Raw genomic sequence first — 23,327 nt, 5'->3', positions numbered from 1 at the left:
AGGCAAGATCCCACTGAAGGGGCTGAAGAACAACCACCCTCCCAGTGCCAAGGGACGTCTGACCCAATGACTGGGCAGTTCTGGCAATCAAGCCATCTGAATCATGTCGACAAAATGCCTAGCATCTGGGATGGTTACATGCTCCCCGGGGTGCCTGACCAACCACTTCCCCTTTCCCTCTGAGCGGTGCCCAGTCTAATTTCAGTCTGCTACTCATAGTCCTGGGAGAGGGCTCTGCCTGACTGCTCACGCAAGCATCGAGGGCCAACTGTGGGGGTCAGGGTTAATACGATCATGCTGCTTTACACATTGATCAGGTTGCAATGTGTTATCTGCCTTCTGCTGGGATTTGTTCTCCAATTCAGCAGAATGAAAGACTCTTGGTGACCGGTGGCTCAATATTTAGTGAAAATGGGGAAAAGGAAGGAACACTTGGTTCAGGCTTACCTTGAGGACATGGTCCATTTCCCATGTGGCCCTGTGTGGCCTGGCATGTTATTTCTCAGGCTCTGTTGGCATAAAGTTTATGACAATCTTCTGTCTGTGTATCTTCTCTTTCCTGATTAAAAAAAAAATCTTGGGTATACTTTACACATTCTCCATCAGTATTGTTGGATAAGCTGGGAAGAACAGGTTTCAGGAACACTATATCATTTCATCTTTTCTCCATCCCCGAGATCTAGATGGTCTGTGGCAAATGGGCTTTCTCTACGTGGCAGAAGACAGATGCTCACATTGCTAGCTTTCCTCTTAGAACAGATGGAGAGGAGGTCTGCTCTGCTGTTCCCAGACTGCCTTCGCCAGTCACGTACGTCCCTGAGACCATCTAGGTGGTACGTACACAGGATCAGGACCAGGTGCCATTCATGCTTGTGGTCAGGTAAGTGGAAAGTGTAGAGCAGCCAGGGCAGGTACTGTGGACACAACCATGGCTCTTTGGTTTTTTGTTTTTTTTTAAAGTCCAAAGTCTTACTGTTTGAATACATTCTCCAGGAGCCCCCTACTTCCCTTCCCCACCCTCCAGCCCCAATACAGAATAAGGCTTGGCCACAGCCCCCATAGCCTACTCCAGGGGCACTAAGTTGAGAGGCAGAGCATGCTTCCAGTTTATTTCAGGGCATTCCCTTCCTGTAACCCTCCACCTGTCTGCCCAATGGGCCAGTCCTAAGAACAGCTGGGGAGGTGGAGGCAGGGGCTGAAGGGACAGTGTTAGGGTTGGGAGTGGAGGGCAGGAACTTGTAGAGATTTGTGGCCCATAGGTGGTACCCCCTTGCCCGTAGGCTCCCTGCCAGGCAGTAATGCCCTGGTATTCCTCTTTCCGTAGCAGCTTTAGGATAAAGTGCCTCAGTTGAATCTGTCTGGAGCCAGCCATCTGGGATGACTCCGGGAAGGGAAACCCTGTGTCCACTGGGGTCTTCGTGCTGGTGTATAGGGAGGTGGGGGGGGGGCAGGGCAAGGCACTCCAACTCTGGGCTGCAGGCCCCTGGCATCCACGCTTGCCCCTTCCCGTCCTGTCCCACACCACTCAGGTCACCCTGGCCACCTCACATGGCCTTGCCTCTCAGAATCTCCCCAACCATAGGTGTGGACCCAAAAGGGTAGCTTCAGGACTTAGCAGACAAAGAGGACTTTGTGTTGATTTCCCAGTGTCTGGATGGACAGAGGTAAGATTTCTCATCTTTCCTTCCAGAATTTTCCAAATGGTATCAATTATAGAACTCTATTGTCTATGTGTTACAGAGAGAAGGCCCGAGTCCTAACGAGGCCGCTGGCCAGCAGGTGACTAAAGTTCAGTGAGCTGCTTTCCTTATCAGTGAAGGGAGGATAACAGACTGTCTCCCACCAATCCCATGACATGCAGATGAAACAGCGAATGCACAGAACATCACTGTCATTTCCACTAGTAGTCAGGTTTAACAGTACTGAGCCCTTCCTGAACATCACTGTCATTTCCACTAGTAGTCAGGTTTAACAGTACTGAGCCCTTCCTGTTTTACCAGAACAGTGCTAAGTACGTGTAGGCATGTAGTATCATTTAATCTCCACCATAGTCCTATACAGCAGGTATTATTACTTAATCTTAGAAATAAAGAAGAGTGGTAGGAATTGATCCTTAAAGGTCAAGCTTGTCTATCATGAATAGTACTGCAGTTCACATAAGTGTGCAAGTGTTTCTATTGTTTCCTGATTTATAGTCTTTTGGATACACCCAAAAGTGATACCAATGGATCTGGATCACATGGTGGTAGTTCTATTTTTTTTTGTTTTTTTGAGAAACTGCCATACTGATTTCATAGTGGTTCCAGTAATTTACATTTCTACCCACAGTGCAGGCTTCCTCTTCCCCACAATCTGCCAGCGGAATTTTTTTCATAAAGAAAAATGAAACCATGTCAGATGGCAAAAAATAAGTGGAACTAGAGATCTAGTTAAACAATGTAAGCCAAATTAAGAAGGACAAAAGTCATGTTTTCCCTCAGACACAGATGCTAGACATAAAAGACAAAAATAAACATATACAGGATCTGTCTGTCTCTCTTTTGTCTTTCACACCGATATGAACACCCACTTTTAATTATAGAGTTACTTATGTTTATAATCGTAGGACTGTTTGAGAGAACAGGTAGAGTAGCTAGAGTGAATAATACAATACACATCTGAGTGAAGATAGTAAAAAGAAATGAACTGAAAGCTGTTGAAGAATGGGGGAACTAGGAATGGGAAGAGTCAGAGTAAGCCAGGGAAGCAATCTGATTAAATTATTATACATGCATGCATAAAATCCCAGTGAAGTCTCTGAACAATTAGCATACACACAAAAACGACAAGAATATAAAACAGATCCCATCTGGGGTGCGGGCACTAGTAGGGGGGTGAATGGAGAGGGTGAATATGATCAGAATACTTTATGTATTCATGTGAACATGGAACAGTATTTGAGATTGCACTGGGAAGGGGAGAAAAGGGGAGGATAGAGGGCCGCTGTATATGTCAAAGTGAGACCCCTTTGTAAACTAATTGTTGCTAATAAAGTGGGGGGAAATGTCAAGTACTTCCACAATGAGAAGGACAGCTGGTTTCTGGCCCCTGGCTGCCTCACAAGTACATATCCTAACCTCCTCTTTGCAACACACAGACACACAAACACACAGACACAGAGACCCAGACCCAGATCCACAGACATAGACACACACATACACACACCCCTGCCAAGACAAGGAATTCAGCAAGCAGGTTGTATGCAGTTGTCCCAGGAATGATCTCGACAAATGAAGGAGAAAGGTGTTCCCACCATGAGGTCCCTATGATGTGCATGTGGCCAAGTTGACATCACATGGTTAAATCCTTAAGATGCCGTCATGGTACTAAAAATGTAATATGTGCTTACTGACTGTCAATCTTTGCCGATGGAAAGTGGGAAGGCTCTTGGGCTGATTTTACTGCACATCAGGGATCAGGGGCTTGGCTGGGAATTAGAAAATTGGGACATTTTAAAAAATGGGAGGCAGCACTAGCTGAATGCAGCAATTCAGATGAAAAGAAATCATGACTAGAATCATAAGACTCGTATTTATTTCCGATCGTTCCCACTTCTTCACTCAGCAGTGTTTCGAACTTCTGGATCAGGAAGGTGGTCCAGCCGGGCCTGAAGGCCCAGGCAGTAGTGGCCAGTCTCTGTGGCATTTGCCTGGCTTCTCTGACAGATAAGCAGGCATTGCTGGCACCACCAGCCTGATTCTTCCTGTGTGATCCAGGGCTTGAAATGAACTCATCAGAGTTACTGTCAGCAGTAAACTCATGAGGTAAGCCCAGGAGTTTCAGCCTGAGTTCACCAAATGGCTATGTGGAGACAGCTGAAGAAGTAGTACACGTTCCTTCTTCCGGCTACAGCAGTCATGAAGATGCACCTGGGTGCCTTTAAAGATGGAGGCCTCTGTGTGTCAGCCTCAGGAAGACTAAAGAGGAGAACAGCAAGGGACCCAGCTATTTCTTCACAGTCCATCTGGCCCCTCCGTCCCACTACTCTCCTGCCCACTGCACAGCAGGCTGCATGGTAGGGTGAGCTTTTTCAAGGACCAGCCCCTGGGGCAAGCAGTGGTACCTGCAGCTGGTCTCATGATTTATTGGCCACAGCAGAAAGCTGGTCTCGGATGCGGCCCAGCCCATCTAACATGGTGTCCAGTGTTTCTTTGCTCAGCTCCATGGTCACAGCAGAGATGGAGGGTTTGTCTCCGCACAGACTGGGATCTTCCTGAATCTGCAAAGAGAATGTGGCCCAGAAAGTCAAAGCTGTCTGTCTACCTTTTTCCCTGTACCTGAGCCCGACTCAGCCCTGCGGGGCCTCTGAAAAGAAGCTACTTGCTGAGAGCTGCAGGGAGGCCCAGCCAGGAGTCATTTAGCAACTGGGGAGAGTGAAGGAGCTGGGCAGAGGGCTGGCTCACGTTCCTTTTTAGTACCATGGGCCGGAAAAGGCCTCCTCTTCAATATCCCAAGCCTTGACGCTTCCCGAGTGAGAAAATATGTGTTTCTATTGTTGAGACTTTAAGAAGTGGGTCTGATGGGATACATAACACATTCTATGGGTTGCAGGAAATACACGACAAGTTATAGTTATATTTACTTGATCTTAAAAAACAAAGTAATTAGGGGCTAGGAAGGTGGCTCAGTGGTAGAGTGCTTGCCTCGCATGCACGAGGCCCTGGGTTTGATTCCTCAGCACCACATAAGCAGAAAAAAGCCGGAATTGGTGCTGTGGCTCACGTGGTAGAGTGCTAGCTTTGAGCTGAAGAGCTGGGGGACAGCGCCCAGGCCCAGGCCCATGACCGACAAAAAATTTAAAAAAAAATAAAAAAATTTAAAAAAATTAAATAAAAGGAATTAAAGTACTCGTATTGACAATTTAGTTGTGCCCTCACATCAACACCTTATAGGTATTGATTTTTCTGGGTAATAATTTTAATTAATTTTTTTTTAAAAATCCTAAAAGAGTCCTGAAAAGAATTCTAATGTAAAGATGGCGGGGGTAGGGAGGACAGGAAGGCACATGAGCCAACAAATGAAAACTGAGGGACCAGATGACACTGTATAAAAAGAAATGTACTTATTACCTGGCACATGTAAAGCAAAATTAAAAAAAAAAAAGAAAAATGCTAACAGAAGCTTGATCAGCTGAACTGCACAGTGACATGCTGTTACTACTGGGCAGAAGCTGATCAAAGCTATGGAAATGAGCTATAAGACTATTTGGAATCCGAATGCACATGCCTGTTTTTGAAGCTAAACTTTCAACAAAGTGGGCATCTTTAGGTATCTACAAATAATGTAAAAACTATCATGTTCTACACTTGTCTCATTGTTTTTAAACTTCAGTCTATCTGGTACTATGACCATGATGTGTGAATATGGTACGGTAGTCCATGTATACTTTGTGTACAAGTGTGTGTATTTTGGGATACATTAAAAAATTTTTTAACTCATAGGGCTAATGATTCTAGAACTTTGGTTGACTTTTGCTTTTGCCAGTAGTAGGGCCTGGCTCTTGCTAAGCTAACTTGAGTGGCTAGTGCTCTACCACTTGAACCAAACCTCAGGCCTACTGGCTGGATTTTAGATGGCAAAGAGGTGCCAACTCCCTACTGCTCCCGTGTGGCTCCAAGGAGGATAGCAGTGGACGTACCTTCATTTGGAGTAGGCAGGTAGGAACAGCCATGCGACTGATACTGTCTGAGGAGGTTTTGATATCCACTCTCCAATCCAGGTCAACAAGGCGTGGCAGAGAAACTGTGAAGGTTAGCCAACAGCTTAGCCAACAGCTCATGCCACCCATACTTACTGGGCCTTTATTTTGGGACAGATGATACCAAGGGCTATACACATACAATGTATTTGATTTACACAGTAAAACTCTGAAAGAGACAGATGGAGCCCAAGACCCTGAGCAAGTCATGGGCCTTATCTATTGCTCTGTGTCACCTGACCTTAGTACTGACTCAGAGTGTCTCCAGGCTTCTCTGCTCAAACACCCAAGCCTCCAGATGTCAGGATGGAATGAGAAGAGGCATAGGTAGAGGGAAGCCCTGGTCTCGGCAATACCGAATTCTTTCATGCAATGGAATGCATTTCACCTTGAAACATTACAAATAATTCTGAAATCTAAAATACTTGTCTTAAAAATGAAGAGATTTGTTTTGAATGGTGGTTCCACCACTTGCCTAGCCTGTTCAACCTGGCTCTCAGGGTTATTGGATGACTAAATGAGCCAGGGCAGACCAAAGGCTCCAGGACTAGGCCTAGCTCGGGGTCAGTGTAGTGACTGGGTATTGAACACACTTTCATTCCAACTTTTCATTCCATTCCAGTACAATTACTGTTAGCTTTTTCTCAATGAAATACAATAATTTTAAGAACTTCACTTTCTGCTTTGGATATTTCCTGTTTTTTACAATATGTTTTTATAATCAGGAAAAAATTTAATAGTGCAATTAAAGAGAGTAAACCCAACACACAGAGTTCAGTGGGGGCCTGAAATAGTTCCCTCTAATTTTTGGTTCAGGCATCTAGTCATGGATTCAGGGCAGGCCTTGGTGCAGGGCGAGGAGAGGCAGTACTCAGCACTATCTCAGTACTCACTCTGATTTGCTTGCGCTTCTGTTCTCCATGAAGACCTGTTTAAGAGGGAAAGAGGAGGAAACAATAATGGAAAAGGAATGGAGGGTGAATTTTCTGATGACAGAGGCCCTTGGACCTGACCTTCTACCTTAGAAAAGCAGTTTTGGTTTTCTTTTACCACTGCTTAGTGACATTAAAATAATACATAAGTGCTGTCAGTTAGCTTCAAAGCTTAGGTCGACAAAGAACAGAAAAAAAGGCTTAACACTTTGTGATCTTATTGTGCAAAGACTAAACAGACAAAAGGTCAAGTTATGTCTTCTTTCTTGGGCACCTACCACATGGAGGACTGCACACAAACAGACGAGGCTAATGGTACAGCACTGAGCACCATAATGAGGTGTCAGACAGAGTCAGAGTAAAACGTGGTCTCATGTAGGAAAGATCTAAACAAACAACAAATCCCTGGTAAGGGCATAATCTTTATTGCTTTTAGGGAGGCCTGCTCAAGCCTTCTGGCAAACAAAAATCAATTCTACTTAAGCTTTTGTTTATTGTATAAAGGATCTGCCTCGCTCAAAAGATAGGCAGACAAGTCACAAAAATTAATAAATAAATGAATACTCAACAAATATATGAAGAAAATACTTAACATGCCTAAGTGGAAATGAGGTACCATTTTCCATTTATGGAGCTGGGGAAAAAAAGGTAAGAAAAAGAAAAAGGGAAGAGACAGGAAGGGCACATTGCATCCTGCTGAGGGAAAAAGCATTGGGAAAAAGTCTCTCTGGTGGCCAGTTTGATAATACACAGCGCTAGAACCCTTGAACCCCAGAAGGACATAATTAAATACATGAGTATATAGATTATATGAGCAACATAAATTTCTCACCTAAGTAGAAAATTGCCAATATCCTAAATGTTTAACAGTAAAGAATTTTAAAATTTAGCTGGGCGCCAGTGGCTCACGCCTGTAATCCTAGCTACTCAGGAGGATGAGATCTAAGGATCACGGTTCAAAGCCAGCCCAGGCAGGAAAGTCCATGAGACTCTTATCTCCAATCAACCACTAGAAAACCAGAGGTGGCACTGTGGCTCAAGACGCAGAGCACTCACTTTGAGCTGAAGAGCACAGGGAGCACCCAAGCCCAGAGTTCAAGCCCCACAACCGACCAAAAAAAAATTTTTTTTTAAAATTTATACCCAATTATTTTTGTATAATGGAATATATTTCAGCCATCAAAAATGATACTGAAGGTAAAGACTTATGACATGTCATTAATATTTATACTGTTTACTGAAAAATAAGCAAATTATTATTTTTTGCTAAAAAAATCACCCTCTTCATCTATGTATAATGAGAAACAGTAAACAAGTTCTAAAAGGCTATCTGTTAAGTAATTAATACTGATAACTACTGGATGATAGGATTATAGGCATCTCATTTCTTCTTTTCTAAATTTCCAACAATGAAAAGAATACTAGAACAAGAATAAAAGTTATAAATAGAAAAATTAGAAGGAACTCTCAAAAAATGATCACTTACACACGTTCTAGGATGATTTTTGTCAGCAGGTTTTTGAGGTTTTGGTGGAAATTTTCTGGAAAGAGAGCCAGGATTGCTTCAGAGGATGACAGGTCACGGAATGTCACCAGCCTAGTGAGGTGATGCAGAGCCTGGAGTAACTGTTGGGTAGAGGAAACCGTTCTGTAGTGGCAGGAAAAGTAGGGGCAGGGAGCACAGGGAAGGAGCACAGGGTAAGGGGCAGGACTAGGCTCTAAACTCTGCCCCACTTGTACGCATCACAGGAGTGAGGACTCAAGAACCAGGAAACTGTCTGCTGGACAGAAACTCTACTTGTGGACAAAGAGTTAATACATCCTTTTCCCTCTGTGGGAGCATCTGACCTTCACTTAACTTTCTAGAGCTGTTTCCTTGGTAACCGGAGAGAAGTAGAAAGGCAACTGGGTTACTAAGCAACCCTGCATTGGTCCAGTGCCTTTGGACTGAGAGGGCTGAGTAAACATCTGGGGCCCATAGTGTCGGGCTTCCCTGAGTGGTGCTGCAGGCTCCTTGCAAGGGTCTGACACTGTGCTTACTGAATTGTGACAAGACATATTGGTTCCTGTAGTGTCTGGGCTTTGAATCCAAGGTAGTTAAGTTTCATGTCCTTGCCCTTAAGCTGTCATCTGGGAAGGCAGAGAAAACAAACAGTTCCTGGCCAGCCATCAGTGAAGAAGAATGTTGGACTTCGCCCTGCTATGTGTAGCTTTGTGTACACTGGGAAAGTCCTCTACCATCATGCACATCCTTGGCCTACTCTCAACTGCGTCCTTCAATGTGGATCTGTCACCAGGTGTGGCTTACAGATGATTTGTAAATATAATGATGCTTAGCTGAATCTAAGAAAACCCTGGAAGCTGGGCCCTCGTGGCTCACGCTTATAATCCTAGCTACTCAGGAGGCTGAGGATCACAATTAGAAGCCAGCCCAGGCAGGAAAGTCCTGGAGACTCTTATCTCCAATTAACCACCAGAAAACTGGAAGTGGAGCCATATCTCAAAGTGGTACATAGCTAGCCTTGAGCAAAAGAGCTCAGGGACAGCACCCAAGCCTTGAGTTCAAGCTCCATGACTAAGAAAAAAAAAAAAAAAAAGAGAAAAACTCTCTGGAAGTGACTGTTTGGGGGCTCCTTCTGTTACCACTGGAGATTGAATAACTCCATATTGACACAACCCAAAAGTAGGGGGAAATTCACCCTCCCCCAGTGAGGGTGGAAATTAGTGCTACAATGGTAAATGCTTGTGAACATAGTTTTGGATTGTCTTCTTTCCTGCTTGATTTCCTCCACCTCCTCCTACATACTAGCTATACCAAGTCCTCAAGTCATATTCACTTTTAAGGGAACCCAAACTAACTCTACAATTCATTTCTATATTCTTACTGTTGTCTTTTCTTTTCTTTTTTTGGTAGTACTTCAGTTTAAATTCAGGCACTAGCTAGATGAGCATAGCTCTCTTACTTTTCTATAGTGATTTCAATGAGCACAGCTCTAAATTAAACATTTTAAGCTGGATGCCCATGGTTCACGCCTGTAATCCTAGCTATTCAGGGAAGCTGGGATCTGAACATTGTGATTCAAAGTCAGCTTAGGCAAGAAAGCCTGTGACGCTTACCTGCAATTAACCAGGAAAAGGCCATGGTTCAAGTGGTAGAGTGCCAGCCTTGAGTGAAAAAAACTAGAGATAGTGCCCAGGCCCTGAATTCAATCCCTAGTATTGACACAGGAAAATGCAAAAACTCAACAAAGCAAAACAAAACAAAACAGCAACAGAGGCTCATTTGGATGAAAATACTCCTGTCCTAGAAGCATAGCAGCCCTGGGAAGATAAGGCAGTCACTGCTTTATAACTTCTCCAGGGTCACCTTAACTCTTCCCTTGGGAGGAGAGCTGTGCTGCTGAGCAGGAGACTTGATTGGGGCAGAGGATGAGGAGGGAGTATGGCACACTATGCATCCTGAGGGAGGCTGATGGAACCCAGCAGCATGCTCTCCCTGGTGCTACTCAGACCTCTATACATCACCCCCAAAGATCCTGGGAAAGTCTGCCTCAGCTGGCAAGGCATCAGCCTCTGCAAATTCAAGCTGGAAAAGAAAAGTCCAAAAAAGTTGGCCTTCGTCCGCATGATCAGGTAGTAAGTCTGAAAAGAAGATAGTCAAGAGCTCTGATTCTGTTTTTTAAAAGTTCACCTGAAATTTGCTGCAAATGTTTCTGTTTGCAGATGTTTGCAAATAGTAAGGAAGCAGTGACTGGGAAGAGATGAACAAGTGACAATGGCCAGTGGTCAAAGGTCCCTTCCGACATACTTACTTGCCTTGCCTCCTCCTGGGTCACAGACAAGCTGGAACACGTAATATCCAAGAGATTTTTTGAGTCAACGGCCGAAATGGAAAAGCTCTCTTGACATAGCTGTCTGACAACATCTTTTGAGGATGCCTATGAATTAATTCACAGATGGAGAAAACAGTTATACTCTGAAATCACTCTCTTGTCTTAGTTATTATTTGACCTCTTTGGATTCAGAACTTAAGGTTCACAGCTATGTCTGCTTCTGGAAAGGCAGACTAGATGTACTTTTTATTCTTTCTTCAAAGTACAACTAAAATCCCTGGACACTTACAAACACCAGCAAAAAGTAAGACAGTCTGGAAGGAGGAGAGAGTATAGTAAAGGTCTGGGAGGAACTTGAGACCCTGGGAGGACAGAGGGTTTCCTGGGTTTTCCTTTTGCCTCATGTATCCTAGACTTTGAGCTGAAGAAGAGGGCACCCTGCAAATGCCAATAGAGAAGGGAGGAGGGGGGGCATAACACAACAACAACAACAACATAACACCCTCCAATATACATCTGCACTTTGTAGCCAAAAGACCAAGAAAAGGACAGAAAAGATTAAGACAATTAACTGTGATACTCCAACCAAATATCACAGAAAGAACTGCGGACCAACCTTATGGATGTCGACAAAGGCTGAAGGGAAGCCTAGACGAACAGGAAGCCTCGTAGGACTAAACTGAGGTACCCCAATACATCTGCTGGGGTGGTGTCAGAGAGGCTGAGTAAGAGCTGGGATCTTCATCCCCACAAGCAAGCAGCAAGCCACACTGCCCTGTGGAGACCACATGGAGACTGATTCTAGCCCTCTCCAGTGGTAGCAAAAATCCATACTGCTGCATACCAATGGGTATCAAGTGGGAACGTGGACTTCTACTTCAAGGTGACAGGAACAAGTCCCTTCCCTGCCTGAACAGTGTCAGAAAAGCCAGTTAAAGCATACAATTTGAACAAGATTCAGACTCTGAAAACATGATATCAACACATTCAAGTTTCAATAACAATCACTCATCAAACTAAGAACAGAACAATCTCAAGCGGAATGAAAGAAAAAAAAAAAGACAAATGACAGATAGATACCATGGAAAGCTGAAGCAGGATTTTGAGTTCTAGGCTAGCCTGGGTCACTTAGGGAGATCTTCGAGAGGTTGGAGAAAACACACTAACACCAAGACAGCTGACAGTAAAGACATCTGACAAAGATTTCAAAGCATTTTGATATCAGTGCTTCAATAGATATGAACATTCTTCAAGCAAATAATAATTCAGCAAAGGGAAGGTATTAAAATAAACTACAAATTTTAAAATAGAAAACAGCAATAACTAAAGAAAAAAATGAACAAAAACAAAAGAATTAAAAAAAATCCTCAGCGATGGCTGCAGCACAATCAGTATACTGGAAGATAGATAATAGAAGTTACACAGTCTGAATGATACAGAAAATATACTAAAATTAATGAGTGAAGCCTTACAGACCTGTTAGGAGTACAACAAAAGATGTAACATCACTGATGTCCCTGGGATCACTAAGATCACTTTACGTCCTGAAGGAGGTAACAGAGGGCAAGACCAAAATTTTAAAGAAGTATTTGAAGAAATAATAGTTGAAAACTTTCAAGGTTTATCTATAAACTTAATGATTGTTTATTTCAAGAACCTGAGTAAATCTGAAGTAAAGACTAATAATAAAACACAACACTAAGACACATCACAATTAAATTTCTAAAAGTAGAAGCTATAAGCTTTTCCCAAATGATTACTATGACAGGAGCTTTCATATCAGAAACCATAGAGGCAAGAAAGAGGAAGCACAGTACTTTTCAGGCACTGAAGGAATTGTCAACTTAGAATCCTACAGCCAATAAAAATGTCTTCAGGAAATGAAAAGGGAATAAAGACATTTATTGATAAACAAAAACTAAAAAATCTGTTACAAGATCTACCCTTAAAAAATGGCTACAGCAAGCCAGGTACCACCAGTGGCTCACTCCTGTAATCCTAGCTACTCAGGAGGCTGAGATCTGAGGATCATGGTTCAAAGCCAGCACAGGCAGGAAAGTCCATGAAACTCTGATCTCCAATAAACCACTAGAAAACTGGAAGTGGTGCTGTGGCTCAACAGTACAACGCTTGCCTTCAGTTGAAGAGCACAGGGACAGCACCCAAGCCCAGAGTTCAAGCCCCCACGACCGACAAAAATGAACCCCTAGATAAGAACACAACTTGTTTTTTTCTTTCTTGCTATTATTTTTAATGTATCTAAAATGTACTATGTGAGTTTTTGTTTATCTTGTATGTTCTTCCCCCACGGTATAACTCCTATTTTCACTGTATTTGATGTGCCCTGCATCTTGAATATACATTTTTCTAATTTGGGGAGGAGAAGGGAAATAACAAAATGCTGAAATAAAGATACAGGTTGACCCATTGTAACAATGAGATGTACAAGACACTATGTAGAAAACGCACTTTACAACTTGGGGGGGGGGGAGAGGGAGTTGAGGAGGTGGGGAGGGAAGGGATGGTAGGGGAAAAACAAAGGAGAAGGTAACAATGCTGATAGGAAATGTACTCATTACCTTATTCGTGTAACTGTAACCCCTCTGTACACTATTTTTACAATTAAAAAAACATTTTAAAAAAAGGCTACAGCAAACTCTCTAAACAGCAAAGAAATAATGAAGGAAGTGTAGGGACCTAGCTTAGCCTGACTGTACTATCTTGAGTGGCAACTTCCCTGAGTTTCCTGAGTATGATTTCCCAGAGTCTGCTGGCCTATTTTCCCAGTATAGTTTAGATAAACAAAACCATTAGAGTATGTGGGACCTTATGTGTCCAACCTTGGTACTATCACCACAAAGAATGTGCCTGACAATTTTCTTTGATCTCTTGGTACCTTGGGTATATGTATATACAGTGTTTAGTTCTTAGATTTTCCCAGAACAGAACCTTGGATCATCAGGAAGGAAGTTGGAACAGAGCAAGCCAAAATATGTATAAAAACATTAAGTTTTTTTGACTTTTCTAAATTACATTTCAAAGTCCAAACAAAAATAACACTATATAATGCAGGTATTAATATATAGAGAGGAAACACTAATACAGTTGTAAGTGAGGGAAAAGTGAAGAGACACTCAGGGAGGTAAAGGTTCTATACTTTACCTTAACTGGTAAAATGATGATGCCAGTAGATTATAAGAGCTATGTATATGCAATGTAGTAACTAGAGTAACTGATTTAAAAGGCTATTACTAGAAATGTATTTTAGAACTATAGATAAAACAAAACTCTAAAGCTTGTTCAAATAACTCACAAGAAAACAGATAAATGTAAAAAGAAAAAGAGACAGAAGACAAAGAAAAAGAGACAGAAAACAAAAATAAAACAGCAGACTTAAGCTCTAACACACCTATAATCACACATACTGTAAGTGACATAAATATATCAATTAATATAGAGAAATTGGCAGTGTGGATTAAAACTGATTCAATTAAATGCTGCATATAAAACAACTCCCTTCAGTATAATGATAGAGGCAGGCTGCAAGTGAAAGGATAGAAGTTTTATCAAGCAAACATTAATCAAAGGAAAGCTAGAGTGGCTACATTAATATTAGATAAAGCACAGCTCACAGAAAGGAAATCACCAAAGATGAAAATGTATATAACAATAAAAGGTTTTTCTACCAACAGACGTCCTAAATATATATGTATTCAGCAAAAGATTGGAAATATGTGAAGCAAAAACTGACTTAACCAAACTCATATATTGTAAGGAACGTAGATATAAGTTCATAAATACACTGAAAGACATCAACATTGCTCTTTCAACAACTGACAGAACAACTACACAGATATTCAACAAGGATATAGAAGAGCTCAACTACATCATCAATCACTCCAATAGATATTTATGGAATACTGTGCCCAGAAAGAGCAAATACACACTTATCTCAAGTACCTACTAAATATACCAACATAGAACATATTCTTAGTTATAAGAAACAGAAAACACACTGTATTATTTCAGTCTCTTAAATTTGTTCCCATTTTATGGTTCAGAGTATGGTCTACTTTAAGTTAAATAAAAAATTACTAACAGAAAGAAAACAGGAAAGTGCTAAACGCTTAGAAGTTTAAACACACTTCTAAATAATCCATAGGTACAAGAAAACTCAAAAATTACAGTATATGAAGGAAAATGAGGGGGAAAATCAAGACTCATGGAACACAGATAAGAACAGGTTTTTTTAAATGTATGTATCAAAAGTGGAAAAAAATAGCACTGTTAGTAATCCAGGCTCCCACCCCCAGAATTTAAGACAAAAAAGAATAAATCCAAATATAATAATAAATCCAAAGGAAACAGAAGAATGAAAATGTAAAGATAAAGAATTATGAGAATAAAAATACAAAGTATGGAAATAAATAAAGCAATGAGCTGGTTCTTTAAAAGTATCAAAAAACTGACACATCTTTAGCAAGATTCACAAAGTAAAAAGAAGACACAAATTTCTAATATCAGAAATGAAATGGAACATAACCGTAGGCCCTGAAGAGAGCAAAAGGGTATAAAGGAAAACGCAATGAACAACTCTCTGCACACATATTTGACAGCTTAAAGAAAATGGACCAACTACTCACATTGCCAACTATTACAGCTCCTGGTTTATGGCATAGATGATTTTAATAGCCCCTATAATTATAAAAGAAACTGAACTCCTAACTTTAAAACCAGAACAGAATGAACCAAAAATATGCTCCTAAAAAAAGAAATCCAGCGCTAGGGTTCACACCTGTAATCCTAGCTACTCAGGAGGCTGAGATCTGAGGATCGTGGTTCAAAACCAGCCTGGACAGGAAAGTCCCTGAGATTTTTATCTCTAATAAACTACTCTGAAAAAGTCAGAAGTGGCACTGTGGCTCAAGTGGTAGAGAACCAGCCTTGTACAAAATGAAGCTCAAGCTCAGGGGCAAAGCCCAGAGTTCAAGCCCCAGGACCAGCAAACATTAAAAAAGCATTAACTAATTCTACACCATCTTTTTTTTATAAAACGAAACAGTTGGGGATAAATTTTATGGCTTCTTTTACCTTGATACCAAAATTATATAAAGAAAATACCAATTTTTTAAAAAACTGCAGATTAATGAAAACATGCAGAAATCCTTAACAAAATATTAGCTACCAGAAGTATGCAAAAAGGATTATACACTATGACCAGGTGGTATTTATTCTAGGGATATAAAGCTGGTTAAATATTTGAAAATCTATGTAATCTACCATATTAACAGACCAAAGGGAAAATATTGCATGAAGCCAGGAGCCAGTGCCTGTAACTCCAGCTATTCAAGGGCTGAGGGTAGAAGGACCATGGTTTAAGACCAGCCAAGAGAGAAAAGTCTGCTGACCCCTATCTCAAAAATTAGAAACAGGGGTGGGAAGGTGGCTCAGTGGCAGAGCGTTTGCCTTGCATGCATGAGGCCCTGGGTTCAATTCCTCAGCCCCACATAAGCAAGAAGAAAAAAGCCAGAGGTGGTGCTGTGGCTCAAGTGGTAGAGCGCTGGCCTTGAGCTGAAGAGCTGAGGGACAGCGCCCAGGCCCAGAGTTCAGGCCCCACGACCGGACCCCCCCCCCCCCCGCCAAAAAAAAATTAGAAACAAACAACCAGGCATGGAGGTGTGGCTCAAGTGGTACAGTGTCAACCTAATAAGCACAAGCCCTGAGTTCAAGTTCTAGTACCACTCAAAAAAAATCATATATTAAAGAAGAAAACATATTTCATAAATTTTAATGTCCATTCTTGATTTTAAAAAAAACTCAGAAAAACAAAAATAGAGAATGTCCTTAACATTACCAAGACTATTTATAAAATGGTTACAATTGGCAATATACATAATGGTGAAAGACATTGCTTTGTCCTTGGATACCTGTTCTTCCATTCTCACCATTCTTATCTAATATTCTAGCCACTGAAATAAGGCAAGAAAAGGAAATAAAGGGAATGACAGTGACATAGGAAGAAATAAAACTTCCTATTTACAAATAACATGAAGTGTTATGTTTTTTGTAGGTTTATGTATTGGGTTATGTTATTTTTGTTATGTTTGTAAATGTTACTCAAAAATAACACAATTATGTAGAAAGTCCCAATGAATGTATGTACATATGTATAAACACACACACAGAGCTTACTACTATGATTTTAGCTATGTGCAGATACAAGACATACAAAAATTTGCTGTATTTCTCTATTCAGCTTTTCCTTGACTTAGGCTGAGGTTTCACCTACCATAAGTTAAAAATACGAATGGAGAGAATGATGAAAGGGATGATATTGATCAAATGTGTTGTACTTATAAACTGATTTGCTAAATAGAATCCCTCTGTACAACTACTTAAGAAAGTAAAAAATATAATGAAAAGTAAGTTGAAAAATACATTTAATGTCAATAATCTACCAAGCACCATGGTTTGACATTATGATATGTTAGCAAGTAGTAGTTATTTACACCCATGGTTATGTGGCTGACTAGGAGCCAGAGCTAGTTGCTGCTGCTGAGCACTCTAATAAACTATCCAGTAGTGTATCACTACTAGTCCAGCAAATAAGCAAACTTCAGAATCTGAAGTGGGATTTTTACTGAATGCTTATCATTTTCATATCATTCTAAAATCAAAAATTGTAAGTTAAACCATCATAAGCAGGGACTGTCTGAACAGTAGAATGAAGAATATGTATCATTTGCAGTTGCTCAAAAATGAAATGTAGGATTTCTGTGCTGAAACTATACAATACAGATAACTCAGGGAGAATTAAACTGTTTATATTTCATTTATATATAGTATATATATGGAGGTTCAACATTCTAAAGATATCAATTCAGATACATAGGATTAACATAATTGCTATATAATATAATCAAAATTGTCTTAGAATATAGCCAATATCATTTCAAAAATTTATACTGAATGGCAAAGAAGCTGCAATAGCTAAAGCAATTTTGATTTTTAAAAAGGAATGCTATAGGGCTGGGAAGGTGGCTCAGTGGTAGAGCGCTTGCCTTGCATGCCTGAGGCCCTGGGTTCGATTCCTCAGCACCATGTAGGCAAAAAGAAAAAAAGCCGTAAGTGGCGCTGTGGCTCAAGTGGTAGAGTGCTAGCCTTGAGCTGAAGAGCTGAGGGACAGTGCCAAGGCCCAGAGTTCAGGCCCCATGACCGTACCCCCCCCCCAAAAAAAGGGAATGCTATAAGAAATCAGTTTATCTGATTTCAAGATATATAGCTGCAGCAATCAAGAATGTGTGGCACTGACTGAGGGATAGACTAATTAAATAGTGTAGAGAACCTTGAACTAGACACATATAACATATGCTTAATTTTTGTTAAAGGTGCAAGAGCAATTCATTGGAAACAAGATATTCATTTTAACAAATGGTACTGAAACAGATGTGAAAAAAATAAACTCAATTTAAGTATTACATACTACACAAAATAACTCAAAATGATTCATGGATTTAAATATAAAACACAAATGTAAGATACAAAACTTAAACTCAAGAAAAAAATTCAAAATATTCAGATTCATGGCTTGGCAAAGAGTTTTAAAGTTAACACCAAAAGCATAATTCATAAAAGGAAAGAAATCATAAATTGCACCTCATCAAATTAAACCTTTTCACTCTGTAAAATCCCTGATTATGGGCTGATTGTGTTCTTCACTCCAAATTGAAGACCTAATACTCAGTCTTCTCAGAATGTGACCTCATTTGGAAATAGGGTGTTGCAGATGCAATTATTTAAGATGAGGTCATTAGTATGAACTAATCAAACATGACAAATGTCCTTTAAAGAAGAGGATATTTGGACCCAGATGCACATCAAGTATGTCATATAAAGATGAATGAAGCACTCTTTAAGCTAAGATGTGCTAAAGACGGTAGGGGCAGTGAACATATTTTCTAGGAGAGATAAATTTAACAGATTAACCCTCAGAAGGAACCAATACAGATGACATATTGATCTTGGATTTATAGCTTCAGAGCTGTGGGACAATAAATTTCTGTTTAAGCACCCAATTCTTAGTACCTTGTCATGAAAGTCCTAGCAATATATATAGTCCCTATAGATGAGTACCAAATACAGATTCAGAGGAAAATATTTGCAAACCATCTGTTTGTAAAAGGATTAGTATCTAGGACATATTTTTTCAAAACTCAAAACCAAACTGAGTGCTATAGCTCTAACCTGTAATCCTAGCTAGTTGGGAGACTGAGATGGAGAAGGTCAGTTTGAAGCTAGCCTAGGTAAAAAGTTTCTAAAACCCTATCTCAATCAGTAAAGAAGTGGGCAAAGTGGCATGCACCCGTTATCCAAGCTACATGAGAAGCATAAATAGAAGAATTGTGGTCCAGGCTGGCCTGGACAAAAAGAATGACCCTATTTAAAAAATAAAAGCAAAGGGGGCTACAAGGATGGCACAAGGCTCTGAGTTCAAATCTCATTACTAAAGGAAAAAACCATGTCAAAACTCAAATTAAAAAGGCAAAAATTCCAATAAGAATATTGACAAAAGACAGCTTTTTCATCAAAGGAGATAAATAGATGGCATATAAATACATGAAAAGAAGTTCAACATTATTATTCATTAGAGAACTACAGATTAAAACCACATTGGCTTTATTTTTTATTTTTTGGGGTCCAGTCGTGGGGCCTGAACTCTGGGCCTGGGCACTGTCCCTCAGCTCTTCAGCTCAAGGCTAGTGCTCTACCACTTGGGCCACAGCGCCACTTCTGGCTTTTTTTCTTTTTGCTTATGTGGTGCTGGGGAAATCGAACCCAGGGCCTCAGGCATGCAAGGCAAGCGCTCTACCACTGAGCCACCTTCCCAGCCCCGCACATTGGCTTTTTAAAAAAGGAAATAACCTACAATGATATGCCAAGACATATCTATCACAATGACTTAAGCAAAATGGTGCTAATACTCAATGCTGGTGAGGATAGTGGATAACTCATATATTGCTAGGGGAACTATAAAATGGTACAGCTATTCTGTACAACTTACAGAGTGCCTTAAAAACAAAACCAGATGACCCAGCAATTGTATTCAAAGCTTATCCACATTTTTAGAGCAGCTTTATTTATGATAGCAAAAACTGGAAACAATCTTGATGGTTTTTCAACAGGTCAGTGATTTTAAAAGTTCTGTACATCCAAAACATGTACTATTCTTCAGTTATAAAAAGGAAAAAGTACTAATACATATGACAGGGAGTCTCCAGATAATTACATGAAAAAGTCAAGTCTCAAAAAGTAACCTATTGCACTGTTGATGGGAATATTAACCAGTACAACCATTCTGGAACATTGGAGGTTCCTCAAAAAACTAAACATAGAACTTCCCTATAACCCAGCCATACCACTACCAGATCATTACAGTCAGGATATGGTAAAGACATGTGATTATCCATGTTCACTGCTGCACTATTCACAACAGCCAAGTTATGGAAACAGCAACCCAGAGACCCTACAATAGATGAGTAAATCAATAAAATGTGGTATATATACAAAATGGCATTTTACTCATCCATTAGAAAGAATAATATGTCATTTGCAGGGAAATGCATAGACCTAGAACAAATCATGCTAAGTGAGATAAACCAAGCTCAGAGAGACAAACAACATATGTTTTCTCTCATATATGGAAGGATGTAAAATATTACTAGACTCTGTACAGTATCTTTACAATAAAAATATATATTAAGAAAAAATATTACTGGACATGATAAGCTGTATAGGACTCTAGGCATTCACACATAATCAGCCAGATTAAAGGATACACTTAGGGGAAGAACCCAAAGATGAAACTTCTCTAAACATTTAAAATATTATTTACCCAAATGAACTTTTGTTATTGTTGTTGTTATTGTTATCGGTTTTTTTGTTATTGTTGTTGGTTGGTTGTGGTGTTTGTTTTTCTTTTTCTTCTGTGAGGGGCAAAGTGGGGGCATAGAAAGGGAGGGAGGAATGGTGAACAAATGTAATCATTCTATCCAGTATATATTATGTAGAAAATGACCTATGTAACTTGTGGGCAAGCATGGGTGGAGGAAATTGGGGTAAAGCAAAGGAAGCAGTGACGTCCAAAAAAGAAATATACTCATTACCTGATTTATGAAATGGTAACCTTATTGTACAACAACTTAATAATAACAATTTTTTTTTTTTTGTGCTGGTCCTAAGGCTTGAATTCAGAGCCTGGGCACTGTCGCTGACCTTTCTTTGCTCAAGGCAAAGAGCTACTCAGAAGGCTGAGATCTGATGATTGTGGTTCAAAGCCAGCCCAGGCAGGAAAGTCTGCAAGACTCTAATCTCCAATTAACTGTCAGAAAACCAGAAGTAGAGCTGTGTCTCAAAGTGGTAGAGCATAGCTTTGAGAAAAAGAGCTCAGAGACAGTGCCTAGGCCCTGAGTTCACAACAGACAAACAAAAGCCAATCCTAGATGGTTATATACAGTAAAGTATAAAATTCTTGAAATGGCAAAATTACAGAAGAATGACAGAAGTTAGAGAAGCTGTGGAGGCAGAATAGAAATGAGTGTGGATACAATACAAAGGGTCTTATAGAAGGTGATGGAAACGTTCTGTATTTTGACTGTATCGATGTCAAAATACTGTTTGTAATATGATTCTATAGGTTTCAGGATGTCCCTGTTGTGGGAAACTTGGTAAAAGGGTAAATGAGATCTTTGCATTTTTTTTTACAACTTTATGTGAATGTATGCTTATTTAAAAATAAAGCTTCATTATTAGATTAAAAAGTACACAGGACAAGAACAGTGAAAATAAATGAAGGAATACAAATTAAAGAAGTCAGATGCAAAGAAGTATATGCTGTATTATTCCACGTCAGTGAAGTCCAAACGTGAGCAATATTAAATTGTTAGAACTAATGACAGGGGTGACCACGGGGTGGGGGGGAAAGCTGCATAATGAAAAAGCAAAAGGAGGACTGGGGGGGGGAGGGGTACTGACAATGTTTCATTTTTTGACTTGATGTTGCTTACATGGGTGTGTAATAAATCATTAAAATGGCAAACTTGCGATTTACACAGTTTCTGTATCTATGATACATATCAACTTTTTAAAGTTTATTGAAGGAGAGGCTGGGAAGTTGGCTCAGTGGTAGAGCAAGCATGAGGCCCTGGGTTCGATTCCTAAGCACCACATAAGCAAAAAAAAAGAGAGAGAGAGAAAAAAAAGTTTATTGAAGGAAGGACAAACACATGTGGACAGGCTAAGGTGTGAAGCAGCCACAACGACAGAAAGTACTGGGTTGTTGGGAGATAACTCATTTTCAGCCTACAGATCAGTTACTACATGAATTAATTTATTTGACAAGTATGTATTGAGCCCGTGCTGCCTCTGGGTGTTCTCCTTGTTGGTATACTCTTGTGCACTAGAAAGTAAATGCCTTTAGGAATGGAAAGTGCAATTATAGTAGAGAGGCCATTAAAAAAAAAAAAAAAAGTCCAAGAAAGCTGGAGGCAGGAGAATCCTGAGTTCCAGGCTATGCTGGGGGAAGTTAGCAGAAATCCTATCCGAGAAACAAACTATACAAACAGAATGGACTGGGGACATGGCTCAAAGTGGTGGGGTTCAATCCTCAGTACCTCCGGGAATAGAAAAGTAAAAAACCAAAGACCATTATGCGGACGGATGTGGCTGCTGCGCATGAATCGCTGAATGCAATTAATCCAACCTCTTCCGGGGGAAGGAAAGACAATTTCCCTCCTGAATCTGCACACAGGCAGGCTCAGTGTGAGCGAGCCACAAGTCAACGAAGGAAAACAAAGCGTCATGTATTTTTTTTTTTTTTTTGACAGAGATAATCAAAAGTGAACTCCAGCGCCTCACTTCAACTGGGCTTGATGAAGCCCTGGACAGTAGGTTCCCAACCTCCGAATCTTTCAAACAACCGGGTCTGAGGAGTGTGGTGGCCCCTCCAGGAAGCCAGGCCTCGAGGGGAGGGGGAGGCGCCAGCCCCACGTGGAGGCCGCGAGGAGATGGATACCGGGCACGTGGGTCGGGGAACACCTTCTCAACGGTGGACAGCAGATGGGCCGGCCGCAGGATGACACGAGGACGTCCGAACGCGGACCCAGCACCGATCCCCAAAGCCAGCCGCGGAGACCAACAGTGCCTTGGCGGCTCTCACCTCGCTCCCCGCTCCCCTGGCCACCGGGCGTCATCAGTATTTGTTCTCAAAGCTCAGAAAGGGGCAACGGCTTGCCCGGAGCCACACAGAAATACCGACAGAAGTGCGGCTCCGAAAGAAGGCCGCTTGATTCCTAATTCCTGCTAGCCTGCAAAGTCCCGCAGACGGAGGGCAGCGGGGAGAAAGGATGGAGTCAGCAACTCTCTCGTTTACCTTCAGCAGACTCTGAAGCGCGGCGAAGTCTTCAGCTGTCAGGGCGGCCATCTTCCTGATATCACGTGTCCGGTGGCACGGGGCGGTAGGTGTCACGTGACACTGGCGGCCTTCACAAAGCCTGCTGGGGATTGTAGTCCCGCAGCGTTGGGGAGCGGGGCGTGAGTTCGGCTGTGAGTGTGCAGTGGGCGAAGGAGTACACGCCTCGCGCGGAGCATGCTGGGAGTTGTAGTCCTTCAGCGTGCGGAGCGGAGCGTGGATCCGGTACGGTGCTTTGAACTTTGGAGAGACGCCAAAGGCTTCTAGACCCGGTGGGCTGACCACAGGGGACGGAAGAATAGGGATGGGGAGGAGGACTAGGGCGGAGGATGGTTTCCAGAGTGAACAAATTGGCTTGT

The 23,327-nt window shown here is 41.2% G+C and overlaps 1 protein-coding gene and 1 pseudogene across 2 annotated transcripts; one reads left to right on the top strand and one right to left on the bottom strand.

Moving 5' to 3' along the window:
• Positions 1 to 3,551: 3,551 nt before the first annotated feature.
• Commd9 (COMM domain containing 9) lies at positions 3,552 to 23,075 on the bottom strand. Of its 2 annotated transcripts, XM_070032581.1 has the most exons (7): positions 22,930 to 23,075; positions 10,482 to 10,607; positions 8,156 to 8,295; positions 6,631 to 6,665; positions 5,678 to 5,781; positions 4,103 to 4,258; positions 3,552 to 3,956 (listed from the first exon to the last, which is right to left on the bottom strand). In XM_070032581.1, the coding sequence occupies exons 1-6, from the start codon at positions 22,978 to 22,980 to the stop codon at positions 4,115 to 4,117; spliced, it is 600 nt and encodes a 199-aa protein (XP_069888682.1). In that variant the 5' UTR covers positions 22,981 to 23,075; the 3' UTR covers positions 3,552 to 3,956; positions 4,103 to 4,114. The 2 variants fall into 2 exon arrangements, with proteins under 2 accessions (XP_069888682.1, XP_069888681.1); XM_070032580.1 differs by having other exon boundaries at positions 3,552 to 4,258.
• The window catches only part of LOC138833976 (spermine synthase pseudogene), a 53,125-nt pseudogene continuing 52,442 nt past the window's right edge, over positions 22,645 to 23,327 (top strand).

Source organism: Dipodomys merriami, unplaced genomic scaffold (genome assembly GCF_024711535.1).
Source record: "Dipodomys merriami isolate MVZ:Mamm:240054 unplaced genomic scaffold, mDipMer1.0.p SCAF_21, whole genome shotgun sequence".
NCBI lineage: Eukaryota > Metazoa > Chordata > Mammalia > Rodentia > Heteromyidae > Dipodomys > Dipodomys merriami.
Note: the sequence above shows the minus strand (reverse complement) of the source record. Positions and strands in the feature narration are given on the sequence as shown.